The sequence below is a fragment of the Cnephaeus nilssonii genome (genome assembly GCF_951640355.1).
Source record: "Cnephaeus nilssonii genome assembly, chromosome: 3".
NCBI classification, from domain to species: domain Eukaryota; kingdom Metazoa; phylum Chordata; class Mammalia; order Chiroptera; family Vespertilionidae; genus Cnephaeus; species Cnephaeus nilssonii.
This window is the reverse complement of record NC_137074.1, coordinates 84,319,504-84,341,567: the sequence shown is the minus strand read 5'-3', so window position 1 is coordinate 84,341,567 and position 22,064 is coordinate 84,319,504. Positions and strand designations below refer to the sequence as shown.

Genomic DNA, 22,064 nt, shown 5'->3' with positions numbered 1-22,064 from the left:
CCAGTTTTCTCCATCATGGTGTGAATTCCCCACCCATGCTACTGTTCATGCCTAGAAGATCCTATAATCATTAAATCCTATTAATTTCATTTCTCTTATACATCTCCAGTCTAATCACTGTATACCATCTCCACTGCCATCACCGTAGTTCAACAGCCTCCTCATCTGTAAAATGGGGTAATAATAGTACCTACTCACAAAACTATTTTGAAAATAGTACCTACCTCACAAAACTATTTTGAAAATTCAGTGAGTGGATACATTTGAAGCACTATGAACAGGTAGTATGGTTGTTGCTGCTGTTATTAATACTGCGCCTTCATCTGGACTACTTCAAGTAGTCCAACTCATCTTGTTCATTTTTGCCTCTCATCTGTCCATCTCCATCTATTATACAGGGTGCTATATTGATGATATACAACTTGATTGTCTAATACTTTGTAATGACTTTCATAGCTCTTAAAATTAGACTCTGGACCCTGTCCCAGGACTACAAACCTCCTAATTCACCCCTACCCCCACCCAGTTCAGAGCCTCATCCTGCACTGCCATCCCCCTGCTCAGTATGCTTTCACCATGCTGATCTCTATATTCCTCAAGCATGTCAACCCCTTCCCATTTTTCCAGCACATAGGCCATTTTATTTGCATATTAATGCTAATCCCCACCCCCACCACTAGTTAAATTCTTTTAATACTTCAAATATCAGATTTATATCTTGGGTGGTGAGAGGCAGAAGAGGGTAAAGGGGAAATAAATGGTAATGGAAAGAGACTGAAGTTAGGACAATTTCATCTTTTTAAATTTTTCTAATTAGTTGTTTAATGTCTCCCTCTGCCACTAGATTGTAAAACTCTTAATAGCAGGAATCATATCTGTTTATTACTGTATTCCTAGTGCCTAGGATGTAGATTCTTAAGAAATACTGGGCGAAGAATGGATGAATTGAAGAATAAATATTGAATTCACAAGACTATTATGAGGATGAAATGAATAAATTCTTTCTAGCTAGGATAGCCAAATGAGGCAAAATGTGGTTCGTTTCAGTTCACATTTTAAAAAATAAACAAAAATGTACAATAAAATGTCAATTCAAACCATGTGGAAAAGAATAATGGATACAGGAATTGTTTTCCCTTCTGATGTCCTTTTATTAAAATTACTTATTTAAAATACTATTGTTAGGTTTGATCAAATAATCGCTACCCCTCCCCTAGGAACTGACATTTAGGCCACTTCAGAATGCACATTCCCTTCCCCTTAGACCACATTCTACTTGCTAAGACCATTATCTCTCCCCTCTGGACTTTCCCAGGATCTGGACCTGCACAGAGAATTCTCTGCCCAGAAAAAAAACCCACCTAGAGTCCTTTAAAAATCTCTGACTCCCTGTATTTGGATGCTGGCATCATTTGGGGGCTCAGCCCATCTGGTATCCAGATGACCTAATAAATTCATAATCCCTCACCACTTTGGCCTCGTGCGTTCCTCCTTCAGTGACCCTAACAATTATCACTGTGATTAAAAATACACTTTTTAAAACTGAAGAAAAAGTAAGCAGATACCTGGAAGGCCACCCAGGTAAGTGGCTACTGTTCCTTTCATTGCTTTGTCCAAGATGCCAAATTCTCTTTGAAGATCTTCAGAGTAGATGATGTCATTTTTAAGTGGAGTCAACAGCTCCAGATTTGTTCTGTTGATTCTGAATTCCAGATGAGATTGTTGACTGGAACACAGACTTAAGGCCTCTATCCGGGATATTACTGTATTTTCAACAGATACCAGGATATCCTAAAGAACAGGCAGACTCAGTATAAGCAAGTACTGATTGGAATACTACTTAAGAATGATTTAGAGTTTTTGAAACTCAAAAACTGAATTTCAATGAGAAAAAAATGTATAATAGAGCCTCCAAATTTAAATGAAAACAATACTATTATTATCTATATATATAAAAGGCTAATATGCAAAATGTCCCCTTGGGAGTTCGACCTGGAGACCAGGAGTTCAATCGCTTGCTATGACATGCCCTGACCACCAGAGGGTGGCTCGGAATGAAGGAAGGCCCCTGCTGACAGCCAGAGAAGGAAGGCCCCAGCCGGCAGCCAGAAGGCTCCGACTGGCCCTGATCGCCGGCCAGGCCTAGGGACCCTACCCGTGCAATAATTTTGTCCACCAGGCCTCTAGTAATAATCCTAATTTTAGAATATACATTAGCTTTATAAACTTCAGGTTTAGCTAAGATGTAAATGTATCATGACTTCTGAAAATTCAATAAACCATCAGAGTTGTGACACTAACAACAAGAACCTAAAGTAGTATCTTAAGCAATGTTTTTCTATTTATGAACCTTCCTCACTTCAAGACTTGCATACAAAAAAGAAAGGACCTGAATCACTATTTGTTAGGAAAAAAGACTTGGAAAATTTTAAGTGCTTTAGTAAGACTAAAGAGATTTTTGTGTCACCCAAGCATTCTTATAGACTTGGGAAAAAGTAAATGAGGAAACCTGGAGAGAGAAACAACAGTGATCACCAGCTGTAATTTACAGAGTATTTAACAAATGATTCTCAAAAGAGAAAATGTATTTATTTTGCTGAACTTTTCAAAGTACTGATACACAATAGTACTCAACTTGTTGAGTGTGATTTATGCATATAGCTTATACGCGTACAGAAGAAATGTTAATGCGTGAGAGAGAAAATAAAATCAAAACTAGGGAGATGCAGTGCTATCATGCTTCCCAGATGGCAGAGAGAGTCTGAAGTGTCTACTCAGGAATCCAAGATGCCTATGTTAAGTCTATACATCTCAAATACAGGTTATTCAAGAAGATCTGTTACTGTGTTATACGTTCCAGATCCTTGAACTCGTTTAGATGGTCAGCTGAAAAGATGTTCCAGAATGATCAGTAGTGTGTGGAATAATATTATAAAACAAAGTACACAGATCCTGAGAAAGCAACCTGACATGCCAAAACAGGGAGCCATGGAGACAAATGGCAAAGGGATGACATAAATATCAAAGGCATGGCAGCAGGAGTTAACCTCCACCACATGGACGTAATGTTAAAGATAGGAATTCCATTTTGTTTAAAAAAAACACCAAGCAAACAAAAAGCTGAAATCCCAGTATGGTAAGTTCCTGTGGTGGTAGATTAGAGATAAAAACTCAGCAGGATCTTTTTAGGTTGCTTACAGTTAACCACCAGAAACTCCTCAAAGTTATCTTTTAAGTTGCAAACAACACCTTTTTATTACTACAGACATTATTCAATTATATATCTCTTTCTAAAAGCTCCAGAGAGTATCTACGCCAATCTTGGCACAAATGTAAGCTTCTTGCTGTAACTTGTTGGAATCCACAGCGGATGACAGAACAGAGCTATTAGCCTCTAATAGAAAGCTGAATAATACAGATCTTCTGATAAGTCTCATGTTTCCTTTGAAGCAAGAGTTTTTCCTGTTCTGCCTCCTAATTTTAAACCAGAGTTGCCAGCAAGAAGCCACGTGAACTGCTTTTAGTTTTCTCTAGTCTTTCCTAATTTACTCGTGGGAGAAAAGATTAAGTGTGCCAGAAAGCACGAGCATTATAATTAGGCACTGAATAGCTGAGAGCAGATTGTAGTCAGACTCACTTCTATTATGCCAGTACAGACTAATTCTCATGATTCCTCCAAAATTCTGAATAAGGGTGGATCCCTATGTACTCTGAAAAGGCTCCGAGCAGCCTGTGTGGGAGTCTGCTTAATTTTAGCTACACATGCAATAAAGCTTCTCAATTTCTCACCCTATTTCTTGGTTCAGACCTCAGAAATGAGTCAGCAAAAAAAAAAAAAAAATAACAATAATGGACATCTATTGAGTCCTTAATGATGTGCTAGAGATTGTATCAAATACTTTACATCAGCTATCTCATTTAATCATTAGAATAGCACTTTGAGGTAAAGACTGCTATTATATCCATTTTACAGATTTAAATAAAAAGCAAGGATCATAGCCCGGCCTGCATGGCTCAGTGGCTGAGCGTTGACCTATGAACCAGGAGGTCATGGTTTGATTCCTGGTCAGGGCACATGCCCAGGTTGCAGGCTCAATCCCCAGTGTGGGGCGTGCAGGAGGCAACAGATCAATGATTCTCTCTATTTATTGATGCTCCTATCTCTCTCTCCCTTCCTCTCTGAAATCAATAAAAACATATTTAAAAAGAAAAACAAAAAACAAGGATCATAAAGGGTTAGAATAAAGTTACCTGAAGCTTCTCAGAGGAGGAGTCCACCAAGGACAAGGCAAAGGGCACTGTGTCACCTGAAACCAAGGCAAACATAACGCCAGTGCCCGTGGATGGACGAATATTCAAAAACACATCCATATGCCAAGCATCAGGGTTGGATATATTTTCTGTTTAAACAAACAAACAAAAATTAGGATCAAAGTACACCAGAAGGAATTATTATAATCCTATTACTATTCAAAGCCATTTTTGTGTAATACTAGATATTTTAGTTCTCCCTGCTCAATGACCTATATAACCTCTGAGAGAAATAATCTAAGAATATCCTAAAGACTTAATTACATAAAGGTACAAGGATGTATGTCCAAGGATACTCATGGAAGTGTTATTTGCAAAGGTAAAAGCTTGGGATCAGTCTGGCAAGTCTATTTAGACTGTGGAAAACTGGAAAGAGCACTGTCCCCACCCTTACAACATCAAGAGCCCAATTATCTACATAATCACAACTTTTCTTGGCAGAGCAACTAATTAGAAACCTAAAGAAAGACAGGTGCTTCCAAGGAGGGACAGGATGAGAGTACTCACTTACCGAAAGCAAACACTAAATACTATACAATTTGGTAAGAAGAATTTAGGTGAAAAAAACGTTTTTATCTTTATTGTTGAGAGTATTACAGATGTTGCCCTTTTTTCTCCCATTGCCCCCTATCCACTTGGTTCGCGCTGGGTCACAGGCCTTTACTACCCTATTGTTTGTGTTCATAGGTACTGCATATATGCATTTTTATTTTTTTTTTTTGGTTAATCTCTTCCCGCCCTCCAATCACCCTTCCCTCTGAGATTTGTCAGTTTATTCCATGTTTCCATGCCTCTGGTTCTATTTTATTCATCAGTTTATTTTGTTCACTAGATTCCCTGTTCATTTACTATTTTTAGATTCAATTGTTGATAGATATGTATTTATTGCCATCTTATTGTTCATATTTTTTATCTTTTCTTCTCCTTCTCCTTCTTCTTCTTAAAGAATACCCTTCAACATTTCATGTAATACTGGTTTGGTGGTGATGAACTCCATGAGTTTTTTTTTTTGTCTGTGAAGCTCTTTATCTCACCTTCAATTCTAAATGATAGCTTTGCTGGGTAGGGTGACCTTGGCTGTAGGTTCTTGCTATTCATCACTTTGAATACTTCTTGCCAATCCTTTCTGGCCTGCATAGTTTCTGTTGAGAAATCAGCTGACAGTCGTATGGGTGCTCCCTTATAGGTAACTAATTGCTTTTCTCTTGCTTTTAGATTCTCTCTTTGTCTTTATCCTTTGACATTTTAAATATGATGTGTCTTGATGTGGGCCTCTTTAGGTTCCTCTTGTATGGGACTCTCTGTTCTTCCTGGACTTGTAAGTCTATTTCTTTCACCAGGTAGGGGAAGTTTTCTGTCATTATTTCTTCAAATAGGTTTTCAATATCTTGCTCTTCTCCTTCTGGTACCCCCATGATGTGAATGATAGTATGCTTGAAGTTGTCCCAGAGGCTCCTTACACTCTCTTCATATATTTTTTTTTATTTTTGCTCTTCTGATTGGGTATTTTTTATTTCCTCATATTCCAAATTGCTGCTTTGATTATTGGCATTCTCTACTGTTAATTCCCTATCAATTATTCTTTTTTCATGTCTTTGATGTTCTCACTCATTTCCTTGAAATTCTCACTAAGATCCTTGAAAGTCTCACTAAGTTCCTTGAAGCTCTCATTAAGATCCTTGAGCATCCTTATTAACTTTTGTTTGGAACTCTGTATCTAGTAGTTTGCTTATTTCCATTTCATTTAGTTCTTTTTCTGGAGATGTCTTCTGTTATTTCATTTGTGACCTATTTCTTTGTCTCTGCATTTTGGCTGCTTCCCTATGTTTGTTTCTATGTATTAGGTAGAGCTGCTATGTCTCCTGGAACTGGAAGAGTGGCCTTCTGTAGTAGGTGTCCTGTAGGACCCAGTGGCTCATCCTCCCCAGTCACCTGAGATGGGCACTCTAGTGCACACCAATGTCAACTTTGTGCAGTTTTATTGTAGTTGAGCCTTGATTGTTGTTGGTGGAATTGACTCCCAGGCCAATAGAGATGCTATGCAGGAGACACCCCTATGGAGCAGGACTTGCTTCAGTGGGGCTTTGGTGCTCACTGAGTCTGCACCTTGAGTGTGTTGCTCGTGGATGTGTAAAGCTGAACTCTAGCATGGTCTGAAGCTGTCCACTGGGTTCATTGGCTCTGGGGCCCTTTTGGAGGTGCAAAGTCAGCCACTACCTGTGCCCTGCCTGGGGCCACCTATCAGTAGCTACAGAGTGATCTGCAGATGGCTGCTATTTGTGTTGTCCTTAGAAGTGCCCAGGAGAGGCCAATCTGTTAAGTAAGGCAGGCTGCTGCTAGTACTGAGCCTGGGGCCTCCTATTGAGAGGTATGAGGCATGCTAATGCCAGCTGATGCCCGTTTGTGATATTTTAGAAAAGTCTGAAGCCTGAGCCAGGACAGGCTATTCATATGGAATAGCTACTGCAAACAGCTTGGGTGGGGCTGCAAATGGGGTGGGGTAGTATCTCAGGGAATCACCATAGTGGAGCAAATAGTGTGAGCCAGGTTGATGGAGACTTGGATATGGTGCCTGCCAGTCTGGGGGAGGTCTCAGCATAGGAACAATGAACCCTGCAAGAACCCCTGTCTGTGAGAAAGCTGTCCCCAAATTCTTGATCTGATGCCAGACAATCCAGTTCCTCCCACATGTCCCTGGATCCTCCCAAGCCACTGCCTCAAGCACTAGAGCTCAGAGGGAGTGAGTCTGAGTAAGTCCATGTGCTTCCCTTTAAGAGAAATTGCCTGGGACTCCAGCAGCCTCCCTGTCACTCAGCCATAATCCCTGCTGGTTTTTATAGCTGATGTTTTGGGGGAAGGGGGGTTCTCTTCCCAGCACTGGAACCCTGGGCTGAGGAGTCTGGTGTGGGGCTGGGAAACCATGTTCACCACTGGAGGCCTCCGAAGCCTAAATATCCCTCCTGATTAAAATCATGCTACACATGGGTGTCGGACCAAGCCGGTCCGCGCCTTTGCCCTTCCTACCAGTCTCAATGTGCTTTCTTCTCTATTTCTCTAGTTGTAGGACTTCCTTTCAGTCAGATTTCAGGCAGTTCTGAATGATGGTTGTTCTATATTTTAGTTGTAATTTTGATGTGGTTGTGGGAGGCAGTGAGTACTGGTATTTACCTATGCCGTCATCTTGGTTCTAGAACTAGGTAAAATTTTAACAACTTGCTAAAGTTTTAGTGGGAGCTGGTGTGATAAATAAGCTCTGGGAATTGCAGAAACACAATAAATTCATACCCATTCACAGGCTTTCTACACATACCTTACTGGGTGCTCAAGAGAAAAACTGGGGGCAGAGAAAGAGATTAAAAAGTGCCTTTTTCCTAGTGCAGGCCTGGGAAAGAGAAGCAGCAACCAGCAGGAAAGGCACAAAGTCCCACCCAGATCATTCTCTGTCTCTTCTACACAACTAAAGCATTAAAGCATGGGGGAAAGGTCGAAAACCTGCCACCATTAGGACACATGTGAAGACTCATGTACCTACAGATTATAGAGTGGAAATAAGAAAACAAAAACAATCTCCCCACTGCTGTGAGGGAGAGAGAGAGACAATGAAAAGTCCAATCCTGAGCCCCAGGAATACAACACTCACCTAATGTTATATAGGCAGTTAGACAGACACGAGCAGAGCAAGGATGATGGGCCAGGTACAGAAACTCACCAGAGCAGAAAGCCCTAGATGCCTAACATGGAGCAAAACTGGGGAAAAAAGAACCTCATCCCTAGGGTAACCTTTCCTCCCCTAGTAAATGGCTGGTCATGCAAGTTTAGAACATCCCCCCTCCCCTGACCTTTTCCTCCCTAAGGATAACATCTAGACCTCAGTTGTATTTCAACTCCAGGCCCCCAAAAAAACAGCTAAACCAGACAAGTAATGCTATGGCTGACTCAGGACCCGCTACATTGACTAATGACCCCCTGCCATGGCACCGACCAATCAGTGGATACCACAACCCTGAAAGAGCACACCTGGAAAGCTGATGAATATTCAACCGCAAGAGAGAGAGAAATATAGCTCAGGATGAAGGACCCAGTGCACACTCTCCCCCCGGGGAGTACACATGCACTATTCCCTTTGCCCTTCTTCCCTCTAAGGGACCCCACAAGACTTGGAACCATGGGAGCAATAGGCAGCAGCAGTTCGTCCAGGGCTAACCTCCAAGCCCTGTCTCCAAGACCCCTTTTCTCTGACTTCTCAGTGAGCCAAAGCATCCCAGCATAGGCTTTCCTATTGCTTCTTCTATGACCTTCTTTGTTTCACTGTCCTAAGTATATCTTTGCTGCAGCCAATAAATTCTTACTTACTTTGCTACACTTTGTCTCTCGATTGAAATATTTCCTTCAACAAGACAAGAGCCGAGGTTTCATCATCTACCTGGTAACAATAAGACTGAATCTGTACCAGAACCATAGAGAATAGTCCCCCCATCCCCAGCCTGCAACCCCCTGAACCCCTCTAAGAAGCTAGCAAATGTCAAGGAATGAGTAAGAACACTCTACTGGGTGAGGCAAGACCATGTAGAGACACTTTCTTGATGATGATCATAAAGAGAATACCTAGCCCAGCCCAAATTGTCTTAGCACTTGAGCATCAACCTATGACCTAGAAGGTCATGGTTTAATTCCCCGTCAGGGCACATGCCCAGGTTGCAGGCTCGATCCCCAGTAGGGGGCATGCAGGAAGCAGCTGATCAATGATTCTCACTCATCATTGATGTCTCTCTCTCTCTCTCTCTCTCTCTCTCTCTCTCTCTCTCTCTCTCTCTCTCCTCCCTACCTCCCTCCCTCTCTCTTTTTCTCTGAAATCAATAAAAATATATGTTAAAATGAGAGAGAGAGAGAATACCTAAACCTTAGGACAGGTAAGCTATTAAGAAAACCCCTTTTGAGCAACATAGCAGGATACAAAAGTAACACCCAGAAATCTATGGCATTTTTATACACCAATAATGATCTCACAGAAAGAGAAACTAAAAAAAAAACATTGCAACAAAAATATTAAGATACCTAGGAATAAACTTAATTAAGAAGGTAAAAGACTGGGAAAACTACAGGACGTTGAAAAAGAGATAGAGGAAGATATAAACAAGTGGAAGAATATACCATGTTCATGGATTGGTAAAATCAACATCATTAAAATGTCCATACTACCCAAAGCAATCTATAGATTCAATGCAATCCCCATTAAAATACCAATGGTATATTTCACAGACCTAGAACAAACTCTCCAAAAATTTATATGGAATTAAAAAAGACCCCTAATAGCCACAGCAATCCTGAGAAACAAGAACAAAGTTGGAGGGATCACAATACCAGATATCAAACTATATTACACAGCCACTGTTCTCAAAACTGCCTGGTACTTGCATAAGAACAGACATATAGACAATGAAAAATAACAGAGAACCCAGAAATCAACCCAAGCCATTATGTTCAATTAATATTTGATAAAGAAGGCAAGAGCATACAATGGAGTCAAGACAGTCTCTTTAATAAATGGTGTTGGGAAAATTGGACAGATACATGCAAAAAAAATAAAAATAGACCACCAACTTACACCATTCACAAAAATAACTCAAAATGGATAAAAAATTTAAACGTAAAACAAGAAACCACAAAAATCTTAGAAAAAACCATAGGCAGCAAAATATCACACATATCTCGTAGCGATATGTTTACAGATACAGCTCCTAGGACAATGGAAACTAAGGAGAAAATAAACAAATGGGACTACATCAAAATAAAACCTTTCTGCAGAGCAAAAGAAACCATCAACAAAACAACAAGAGAGCCCATTGAATGAGAGAACATATTTGCCAATGTTACATCCGATAAAGGTTTAATCTCCAAAATTTATAGGGAACTCATACAACTTAACAAAAGGAAGATAACAATTCAATAAAAAAAATGGGCAAAGAACCTAAATAGACATTTTTCGAAAGTGGACAGAAGGTCAAGAGGCATATGAAAACATGCTCAAAGTCACTAATCATCTAAGAGATGCAAATCAAACTGACAATGAGGTACCATCTCACACCTGTCAGAATGGATACGATCAACAAATCAACAAAAGACAAGTGCTGGTGAGGATATGGAGAAAAAGAAACCCTCATGCACTGCAGGTAGGAATGCAGACTGGTGCAAGCCACTGTGGAAAACAGTATGGAGTTTCCTCAAAAAAATTAAAAATGGTACTCCCATTTGACCCAGTAATCCCACTTCTAGCACTATATCCAAGAAATCAGAAACATCAACAGAAAGGATATATGCACTTCTATGTTCATTGCAGCACAATTTACAATAGCTAATATTTGGAAACAGCCTAAGTGCCCATCAGCAGATGAGTGGATTAAAAAACTGTGGTACATCTACACAATGGAATACTATGCTGCTGTAAAAAAAGAAAGAATGCTTGCCATGTGCAACAGTATGGATGGATCTGGAGAGCATTATGGTAAGTGAAATAAGCCAGTCGGAGAAAGATAAGTATCACATGATCTCACTCATTTGTGGAATAAAATGAACAACATAAACTGATGAACAAAAATAGACACATAGAAGCATCGAACAGACCATCAAACTTCAGAGGGAAGGCAGGGGAAGGTGGATGGGGGGCAGGGGAAGAGATCAACCAAAAGACTTGTATGGATGCATATAAGCATAACCAATGGACACAGACAATAGGGGGGTGAGGGCCTGTGCTGGGCAGCGGGAGGGGACTAGAAGAGGTCACTAGGGGGAAAAAGAGACATATGTAATACTTTCAACAATAAACAATTAAAAAAAACCCTCTGGCTAACCAGCTGCTACCCTAAGCACAAGATAATATTAAAGGAATTTGAAAAGTAGTCACAGAAACAACCAAACCTAAGCTGCTCAACACTTGAGTAGATTGATTCAACATCCCTCAGTAAAGAGCCTAACAAGAGCAGAGGTGTGCTTATTTCCAGATCTAAATATTATTTATCTGAGTCTCTACTGTTCTGCATAAGATGTCCACCTTTAAAACAATAATTATGTGATGTGGAAGAAAGAATGAAAAAAGCAACACATGGTCAAGAGACAATGCAATCAACATGATCAGGTTTGGATATGACACAGATATTGGAACTATCAGACAGGGAATTAAAAAAAATTATAATTAATATGTTGAAGGCTCAGTGGAAAAGATGAGACATGTATGAACAGAAAAGAAATTTTGTGAGAGGTGAAAATTTTAAGAAAGAAGCAAATGAAAATACTAGAAATGAAGATGCATCCTTGTAATTATATTCATTAGTAGACTCAATACAACTGAGAAATTATTGAACCTTCAATTGAATTTACCCAAAATTAATCAGGCTATGTGCCAATAATCTTTAGGCATATTCAACTACTTTTTTTCCCCTCAATATGCTGGGGAAATTTTTATAAAAAGTATATAATAATATGAATAAGCTTAATACTATGCCTGGCAAAAAGTAGGCACTCATAATGCTTACTGAAGGAATTACTGCTATTTGTCAATGAATAAATTTAGTCATTAATGAGAAAAGAGAGATAAAATGGGAAATCACTTACTATAATCTATGCTAAATTGAGCAACTCCAGAACCAGGATAGTAGGAACCCTTCTCCACAGTGATAAAACAATGCTTATTTTGTCTTTCTTGAATAATTTCATCTACTCTTGAAGTTCCTTGATTCATCAAATTCCAGCCTCGCATACATCCATCTAGACGAGGATTAATCTAACAAAATAGAATATACGTCAAGGAGTGCATTTTTAACTTGTAAGTCAGACTGATAGTGGCTTAACTGATTATAGAAACAGGTTTTTGTTTAGACGGAAAATCTTTTCTTTGATGTCATTTAAAAAATATTTTTAATATTTTGAATTTTATCTAACATTTTCTTTTCGAAGTGCCCTTAAGATGGGTAGTCTTTTCCAGGTAAAGTGAGTTATGCCATCACAGACTTCCATTAAGATCCTAATAATTTTTAAGACCTCAAGCCCTACGTGCCTCTTCTATGTCATTCAGGGGTAACTTTCTTGCTCTCAAGTTCCATAAATGTTTCTAGCTGTGGCCGTGGGCTCTATGCTGCTTTCTATTTTTCTCTAATTGCATTTACCACACAGATTTGTCTTGCCATCAGACTCAAGCATTGGCAAGACAGACCTGTGTGGTAAATGCAATTAGAGGACCTCAAGGGTTTCCATTCTCTAGCTTCACCATGGCACCCAGTCAGACTGAAGATATGTGGTGGCCATGTCATAAATAATTGATTCTTTTTGAATAATTTATTTTATTGTTCAAGTGTCTGGATCTATCAATTTCAAAGAACAGGTATATTCACTCTGACATGGGTTAACTAATTCAGGTTTTATATCATATTACAGAAATCTTTTAAGTTAAGGTAACTGTGAATTGCCATGAGTGAAAGATACCAGTAGATATAAAATAGTAAATATTTAAGTTAAATCAGTAGGTGCAATTGGCAGATCCATGAATACAGATGAAATATTTAAAACTCTCCAATGACAGTGATTAGTCTCCTTCATGAAACCTATTCCACAGTTATTAGATAAACATCATGTTCAGAAAATCATCTAGTGTAACTTCAATTTATGACAAGCTGCAGTCATACTCCCAGTAAAGATTTCTTAAATAAAAAGTTCTACCTTATATGCCATTCTTATCTCCCAAATTTAAGTTCTAAAGTAGACCTAAGAAAGCTCTTTAACTGACTTAATAAAATAATGTATTTTGGGATTCAAATATATGTAGTTTTATGTTTAATGGCTAAGTATGTACAATTATGATGTTAGCCGTGAATTGAAGCTTAAGAATTTAAAATTTTCTATTTCACTGCAAGCAAGTATAGAAAAAGGTGGTTCTCTTCCCAAAGTGGAAGACAAGCTTATCAATTATGTGAATCATTGCTTCCAATGACTGACCAGGAGGCCTTTCAAGATCTCTGACAGTAGAAGTCTCTTTAAGAAAATAGTTCAGCCCTAGCCAGTTTGGCTCAGTGGATAGAGCATCAGCCTGTGGACCAAAGGGTCCCAGGTTCAATCCCGGTCAAGGGCATGTACCTTGGTTGCAGGCTTCTCCCCGGCCTGGGCCCTGGTCGGGTCTCAAGCAGGAGGCTACCAATCAATGTATTTCTCTCATATCAGTATTTCTGTCTTTCCCTCTCTCTTCCACTCTCTCTAAAAATTCAATGGAAGAATATCCTCGGATGAGGATTAAAAAAAAAACAAACAAGAAAATAGTTCAGTTTGTTAAATATGTTCACCTTATTTCATTTTTGTAACAGCTGATATATGGCTTTCCTTTTTATGATGCATAGTGAGAACTTTCCCTACCATTTCTAATAAATGTTTTCCAAGTTCTGGTGCCAAAATAAAAATAAATTTAAAAATAATAAAAATTGCTGGAGGTTAAATGGGCTCAAAAACCCCACTCATTTTTCTGTTTCCTTAATATAACTTCAAGGGCCATTAATGTTATTTTTCCATGTTCAGTTCAAGTTGTCAGTTGGTATGTTTAATAAAATAACTTCTTTTGACTTTTGTAATATCTTCAAATCTATTACAGACAAAAGGAATCCATCCATGATGAATGAATTAAAAAAGCTTGGATCATTACCGGCTTAATGAGTGTATTCTTCAGTGTCCGAGGTAAGCCTGCAAAGTATACTTTGGTTTCTACAAATCCACCTGTAGACTTAAAAAGGCTTTCCGGTTTATTTATATTCATTATGGCTTCTCTAGCTATTTTCACACTAATACTCTGTTCTAATTCTTCCACAGAGACCTACAATTAAAAAGACAGAGATTATCAAACAACCAAATATCCTTGCATGTCATATTAAATACTAATTTTGAATAATCCTGTTAATAATATTCCAGTAAATAATTTTCCAAAGTAATCATTTTAATGTAATTACTAATTTGTCACAATACATTTGAAATGTCAACTGATTATAAAGGTGATAAAAATGTGTTTTAAAGGAATAGTACTTGATTGAAAATTAAATGACTGCATTTTAAAGTTCAAAAAAATCAATATTATTCCGTTAAATTTAAACATCCAATTAAAATATGTGTCCTTCAAGCCAGTATGCCATAAAATGGATAGTTTTTAAAAAGTGAGTCACTCTACAAAATCTTAGAATATGTTTAAGTGTTTTTAAATATATGTGTGCTTTACTGTATAATAATACACATAGAATAAATAATATAAATAAATTCTTCATATAAATTAAGAGAAATCAGTACATCCAGGATTCTGGTTATTACACACAAATAATATTTTGTTTCAAAATTCCAAAGTAATTGAGGTCGTTAGGAAGCACAATACATAAAATTTTACCTTTTTTTCCAATTTTGAAAGTAGTGTGGGTTCTAAAATAAAGGTTAGTAGTGATGGTAAACAACAATTAAGAAATCCTATAAAGGCAAACCAAAGAACCATGTTGCAATCTCATGTAAAACTGTATCACTCCAACATGCAAATTTTTCATTTACTAATTATTAATGGAGGCTAAACAATAGGCATATTAAAACACCACTATAGGAAGAGAAAAACTATTCTCTAAAGTAAAATAAATTTGGTAACATGTACAGATTTAGGCAGTGTATACTCTCTCCTTAATATAGCTAATCATGTCACTTTGCCCTAATGACTACTCCCTCTTTGAAAGACATTCCTTAAAAAAAAAAAAAGGAAAGAAGATGTTCCTAAAAGCCTTCAGAACAATGATCTGGCATGGCTCTCCTACCTTCTTATGATTCCTTCTCAGTCTCCTTGCTAGATCCTCCTCTTCTTCTCAATCTCTATAAGCCCCAGACCTTTTTCCTTTAGCCGTGCAAGTATTTCTAAATGGGAACTCTATGCTCCACTCTAGGGCATTTGGAAAATGTGGGGTAGGGGAAACTTTTAGTTGTCACAATGAGTAGGAAGTATGCTGACATTGTAATATGCAGGATAGTTGTGCAAAATAAATAATAAAAAAATCCAATATCCTGCAAACCATGAATATCTATACGGGATATTCATGTAGCATACTCATGCTTATAACTATTTGAGTTTGTGTGTATATCAACACAAAATATTCATTGTACTATTTTAGCATTTACTGAATTTTTCAAGAATGTAAGTCTTACAAACCAAAGATGGGTTGTTTGTTTTGTCTGGTTCTTTGCCAAGAGTTTTAACCATTTTGGAAAATTACTATTACTGATGGCAATGCCATTTATGCAGTTATGGTATTTGAGTTGCCAGTACAATACTCAGCATAAGTCTTCATTTGTAGCTTCCACATTATTCTATGTTTAAGAGCAAGATTTGACAAGTATTATATTTGTACTTGAACATTTATATATTGAAATATATATTCTTATAAATTGCTTTCCTTCATGTATATAATAATTGAAGCATTCTACTGGTTTCTATTGGGGATATTGATGCATTTCATTATAGGACAGTAAAAGAACATTATAAATATTTGGGCAATGGATGAGAGAGTTTAGAACTGCAGGTTGATATACTCAATTTCATGGCCTTTAACCCTCTCTTTATGCTAAATATTTGAAAGTTTATATGTACCTTGAGGGCTTGACCTTAAAAATATATCCAAAATCAGAGCACTTCTCACCACTCACACCACCAACAATCCAGCCAAAATTGCTATTTTCTCTCTTCTAAGTTATTGCAATGGTCTCCTGGCTCCATGTCCTATTCTACCATTATTCTCTACTATCTAGTTTCCACAAAGCCATGAGGTCCTAATCAAGATGATCTTTAAAAATGCAAATTAGATTATGTCATGTCTCAAATCATCCAATATCTTTCTACTTAGCATAAAATCCAAGTCCTCACTATGTTCTCCAACCCTACATGATGTTATTCCAGATCATATTTCTAACCTCATGTTCTACATACTGTCTTTCTGTCTCACTCCACTGCATCTACACTGACCTTTGTGCTATTCCTCAAACACATCCTCTTGCGTAAGACTCTGTACATGCGGTTCAGATGGCACAGAATCATCTTTCCCCATATGTTTCTCATGACTTATGCCTCAAATATTTGGTCAGATGTAATCTCATCAGAGATAGCTTTCCTGATTCCATTTGCACATTCACCATCATCATTCTCTATTGCCTGGCCTTCTCTTTTTCCTCATAGCATTCATTATATCTGACATATCTACTTATTTATGTATTTGTGGTTTTCATCTCACCACTACTAGAATGAAAGCTCCATAAGAGCAGTGATTTTATTCACTGTTGTATCCTCACCACCTAGAAGGAATAGCACATAAAGTGCAATAAATATTTTGCTGAATGAGTGAAATTATGATATAAATTATAGATTTCCAACCAATATTAGGATTAAACCCAAATATGAGATATAATAATCATTCTAAACAATCAATATTTATTTATTTGGGTTATAGTCATTCTAAGTACTTAATAATTACACATTCTATTCAATTTAGCTAAATTATAAAACAATTGTCATGCATTTTAATTTTGATTTCTTATTTTAAAAGTATCTTATTTAAAATTTTTAAATAATTTAAAATTAGTGAAACAGTTGTTATATAGTAAATACTATACTAACTGAAAATATTTATTTCAAATAATTTCTGTGCTGAATAAATTTGTTCAGCAAAATAGTATAATTTATTAATAAACCATCAAAATTATAAGCTGGTAAAATATCACATGGTGATTTTTTTTAGAACAAAAGATATAGAGTGAGAAAACAATCCTACTTATATGGTGGGGAGGAATTCATAAATTGTTAAAATATTGAATTAAGAATTTAAGAAAAACTACCAACACTAAATTTATTACCAGATTAAAGTTTTTCTCTGACTTGTTTATAGTTCTTACATTTTATTTTTATATAAAATTACATTACATTTATAAAGGAAGAATTTAATTAAAATGTTTTAATTGAAACATGGATATATATTAAATACTTTCTTTTAAACAAGGATCATAAACATAGGAGACAAAATACATTAAACCGAATTGCTGCCTTCCATCCAACCCTTAATCTTGCCTTCAACAGTATGATTCATTGACAATTTTTTGTTTGTTTTTAAATATTTCCCTTCTGTTTTCTTGATTCTTTTATTAAATTTATGGGGTGACATTTTTTAATAGGATCATATAGGTTTCGGGTGTAGATTTCTATGACATAAGATTTGACCAAAGTCAAATCTTCTTCTGTCACCATATATTAGGTCCCCTTTTTAAAATAAAATTTAAAAAAATAAATACAATCTACAACTTATGTTGTTAATCTCACAGGTAAATATTTACCTTCTTCCTTATACATAATATACTCTACTTAGACATTTATCAAAATTCTCCTCCAAACAGCTATTTTCTATTTGTATAAACTCATTGGGGGGGAAACGTTTGCCCTCTTGCTGAAAGTGATTTTAGTGATTTGAGATATGTGATTTTGGGACATAAGCCAGTAAAATATTTATTTTAGCTATATTCATAAACTGCTCTTGATACAGAGGTAATAGGAGAGACACAGTAGCAAAGCATCTAATGAGGGCATACAAAGTCAGAGAATTTTAGTGATTTTTCTGACAGTTGCATCTAAACCTGTGCAGACAGTATTCTTTTAGAGATAGGAGCCCAAAATCTATGGCTGCCAAAGGACAGAAAGCCCTTCTTTGGTGAGCCACATTTGTGCTCAACTGACTTTATCACTCCTTCTACTGTAACATATTTCACATTACATTGCATTGATTAGTCCATAAACCAACACAGATATGGACAACGAATTCATAAGGCAACATCAGCTACTAAACTGTGAGGTGCTCAGCTCAAAAGTAATGAAGACCAGTTCTTAGGAACTTAGCACTTTGAAAGTGCTCACTTTCAGTTTATGGAACATATGAGTGCATGGGTGGGTAAGTAAAGGAATGAAATAATTTAGTGACGACTTCACATGGCATCGCCATAGACTTCTCATCAGCTCCCACAAGCATAGAAGGTTTTTCTTTGGGGTACCACATTCTAAGGTGAAGCTGATCTTAGCTATCCTCTCCGGGAAGTAATGACTGATTCTATTGCAGAAAAGAATTCTCCCCAGTATAGACTGGCAGTAATCCCTTCTCAAAGAAAATCTCCATTATAATCCAGTTGATTAAAATGTTGTTATTGATTATTAAAATGAAGGCTCATGATTAGGGATTATCTAAAAATGCTAGTTTCTAGGCACCTTGATTGCTACCAGCTAATGTAAACTGTACAAACTGATTATCTACATGCTAATATTTAAAACTGAAGTAACTTTGATTTTGTTCCTATGTGTAATTCTTTACATTTAAAAAAAATTGTTGGCTATCCAGTATACCTGTCCTTGATTAGTGATGTCTTTACATAAAATAGTTTACCAGCTAATAACCTCTGACCTATTCACCCAGTGACAGATACTAAAAGGGGTAAGAAGCTAAAGAAAGATGTGGTCAGGCACATAACTGGAAACAACTTCAGTTATGAGAAATCTTAAATATATTAAATGAGGTTATCCTTCCTCGGACCCTTTCATGGATTTGCAGTACATAGAATATACTTCATATAACATCAGATTAAAACCAAATCCACTTAGATTTGGTACCACTAAACCTAATAAAAATAAATTATTAATGATTTTATACAAACTGTGTCAAAGTGGACAGATTTTTTATAAATCTTCACAACGTACCATATGCCATAGGCCATTATTAATAACTTGGCCTCCGGTTGTGATTTGGGTTGTGTGTTCATTCTTAAACTGAATTTCAAGCTTTCCATCACGAAGTGCAATCAGGAGCCACGCTGAGTGGTCAAGAGCTTCTGTATACAGGATAACACCTTCGGAATCATATGTCCGGAAATCAAATGTGGCTGAAAATCTAAACAATGGACAAAGAGAGAGCCTTAATAGTGAGAACATGGAAGGCTCTATGTATTATTCTTTTTTTCTTGTACTGGCAAAAAGCAGTATGTTGAGTCAACTATTTCCGTCCCTGGAATTAATAAAAGAGAAGGGCAGAATTAGACTGTTGGTGTATTATCTCTGGCTCCATGTGTGTTTAAAATCAAGTCATTAAATTTTCGTGCTTATTATTGGAGTCTTTTTTCCCAGAGAATAGATACTTTGGTAATTTTTCATCTTTTTTTTGGCATTTGGTTTGGAGGCACTCTTTCAGATGTTGGAATTAAGGCACATGTACAAATATTAGACATATTGAATCTCTTCTGGAACCTTTCACATACTATATAATCTGATTAAGATTCTTTTATTGCTGTATCTGTACATGGTTAGTAAAAGATATTACAATTTCATGATTGGTTTATCCTTCAAAAAGCATATTCTCCCTATGATTTCATATATGTCAGGAAGGAATCACTCAACATCTGGATGATTGCAAACATAGTTAAGCTTTCATGTGTGGTAGAAAAGGTAAAATCAAAAGCTTTAAAATGTATCTATTAGCTTGATTTCAAAGGGTCTCCCAAACTCTAATAGCATAAATCCCTATACTAGATTACATGGAAAAGAGTTTAAAAGATATAGTTTAATATTAGCAAACCAAATACAACAATACATTGAAAGGATCATATAGCATGATCAAGTAGAATTTATTCCAGGGATGTAAGGATGATCCAACATCCACAAATCAATCAATGTGATACACTACATTAACAAAATGAAGAATAAAAATCATTTATGATCCCAATAGAAACAGAAAAAATATTTGATAAAATTCAACATCATTTATGGTAAAAACTCTCAACAATGTGGGTATAGAGAAAACATAGCTCAACATAATAAAGGCCATATGACATACCAACAGCTAATAACAATACTCAATGGGGAAAAGTGAAAGCTTTTCCTCTAAAGCAGAAACAAGACAAGGATTCCCACTCTTGCCACTTTTATTAGGCTAGAGAAAGAAATAAAAGGCATCCATGTCAAAAAGGAAGAAGTAAAACTCACTATGTATAGAAAACAATCTTTGGTGAAGATTCCACCAAAAACCTGCTAGAACTAATAAATGTTCAACAAAGCTGCAGGACACAAAATTAATGTATAGAAATCTGTGGAGTTTCTATATACTAATAACAAACTATCAGAAAGAGAAATTAAGAAACAATCCCATTTACAATGTTATCAAAAAGAATAAAATACATGTACCTCAGAATTAATTTACCTAAGGAGGTGAAATACCTATACACTGAAAAGTATAAAACGCTGATAAAAGAAACTGAAGAAGACACAAATAAATAGAAAAACATTTTGTGCTGATTGATTGGAAGAATTATTATTGTTAAAATATCCATACTACCCAAAACAATCTACTGATTCAATGCAACCCCTATTAAAATTCCAGTGGCTCCGCCCTCCAGCAACAGGGCCCTCTCTCCCCAGGCAGGAGGGTCTGGCCCTCCACAATCCTCCCTCTCAGCTTCCTTCCTCCTGACCACTCAACTGTTCTCATCTCTCACTGGGGCTGGTTTTGTTTTCTTTCCTCTTTCTCCACCCACCTCTGTCTCTCGGTGTCTCCCTGTGTCTGTCTCTGTCTAAACCCCTGCCCAGTGTGTGCTGAATCTCTCTCAATCTCTGTGCTGTCTCTCTCTCTCTCTCTCTCTCTCTCTCTCTCTCTCTCTCTCTCTCTCTTTCTCTCTCTCTCGTTCTTCCCCGTTCTCCCTTCTCAGTCTCTCTCTCCCTTCTCTGTTTTTCTGTCCTTGAGTCATTCTCCCTCTCTCCTAGTTCCCTCCACTTCCTCCCACTGGAACTCTCTGTCTCTCCCATCCCTCAGAACCTCCTCTTCTCCATTTCTGTCTGTCCTCCTTCTCTCCCTCTCTACCTTCCTGGTCCACAGCCCACTCTCTCCCATTCCACAGAGTATCTCCCCTTTTAGCCCCTTTTAAAGGGCCCTGTCCAGTTCTTAGGCCCCCATGCCTGGGTACCCCCATGGCCATCTGGGCAGGGGGAACCACCCATTCAGTCCCCATGAACTGTCTCCCCAAATCCCAGCCACATTAAAAAAGAAAAAAATCCCAATGGCATTTTTCACTAAAGTAGAATAAATAATTTTAAAATGTGTATGGAACCACAGAACTTCCCCAATAGCTAAAGCAAGCTTGAGAAAGAACAGAGCTGGGGGTATCACACTTCCTGATTTCAAACTATACTGCAAAGCTATAATAATCAGAATGGTATGATATTGGCATAAATATAGACAGATAAATGGAACAGAATTGAGAGTCCAGAGATAATCCCACACATTTACAAATAACTAATTCATGACAAAGAAGTCAAAAACATACAATGGAGAAAGGACAGACTTTTCAATAAGTGGTGCTGGGAAAATTGGACAGCCCCCTGCAAAACAATGAAACTAGACCACTATCTCACACCATACACAGAAATTAAATCAAAATGGATTAAAGACCTAAAACCATAAAATACACAGAAGAAATACAGCAGGTAAGCTTCTTGACATGTGTCTTAGCAATGTTTTTGTGAATCAACTCCAAAGGAAGGGAAAACAAACAGAAGCTCAAATAAAAAAATGGGACCAGATCAAACTAAAAAACTTCTACAAAGCAAAGAAAACCATCATAAAAATAAAAATGCAACCTATTGAACTGGAGAAGATATTTGCAAACTATACATCCGAGGAGGGAATAAT

At 37.0% G+C, this 22,064-nt stretch overlaps 1 protein-coding gene across 1 annotated transcript in view; it reads right to left on the bottom strand.

The window, feature by feature from the left end:
* Positions 1–22,064, bottom strand: part of PROS1 (protein S) — a 96,671-nt gene that overhangs the window by 3,290 nt on the left and 71,317 nt on the right. The window contains exons 10-14 of the mRNA XM_079766571.1: positions 19,088–19,277; positions 13,991–14,158; positions 11,920–12,088; positions 4,252–4,400; positions 1,566–1,791 (exon numbers count right to left, since the gene is read on the bottom strand). Coding sequence (XP_079622697.1) covers positions 1,566–1,791; positions 4,252–4,400; positions 11,920–12,088; positions 13,991–14,158; positions 19,088–19,277 — 902 coding nt within the window. The remainder of the gene's footprint in view (positions 1–1,565; positions 1,792–4,251; positions 4,401–11,919; positions 12,089–13,990; positions 14,159–19,087; positions 19,278–22,064) is intronic.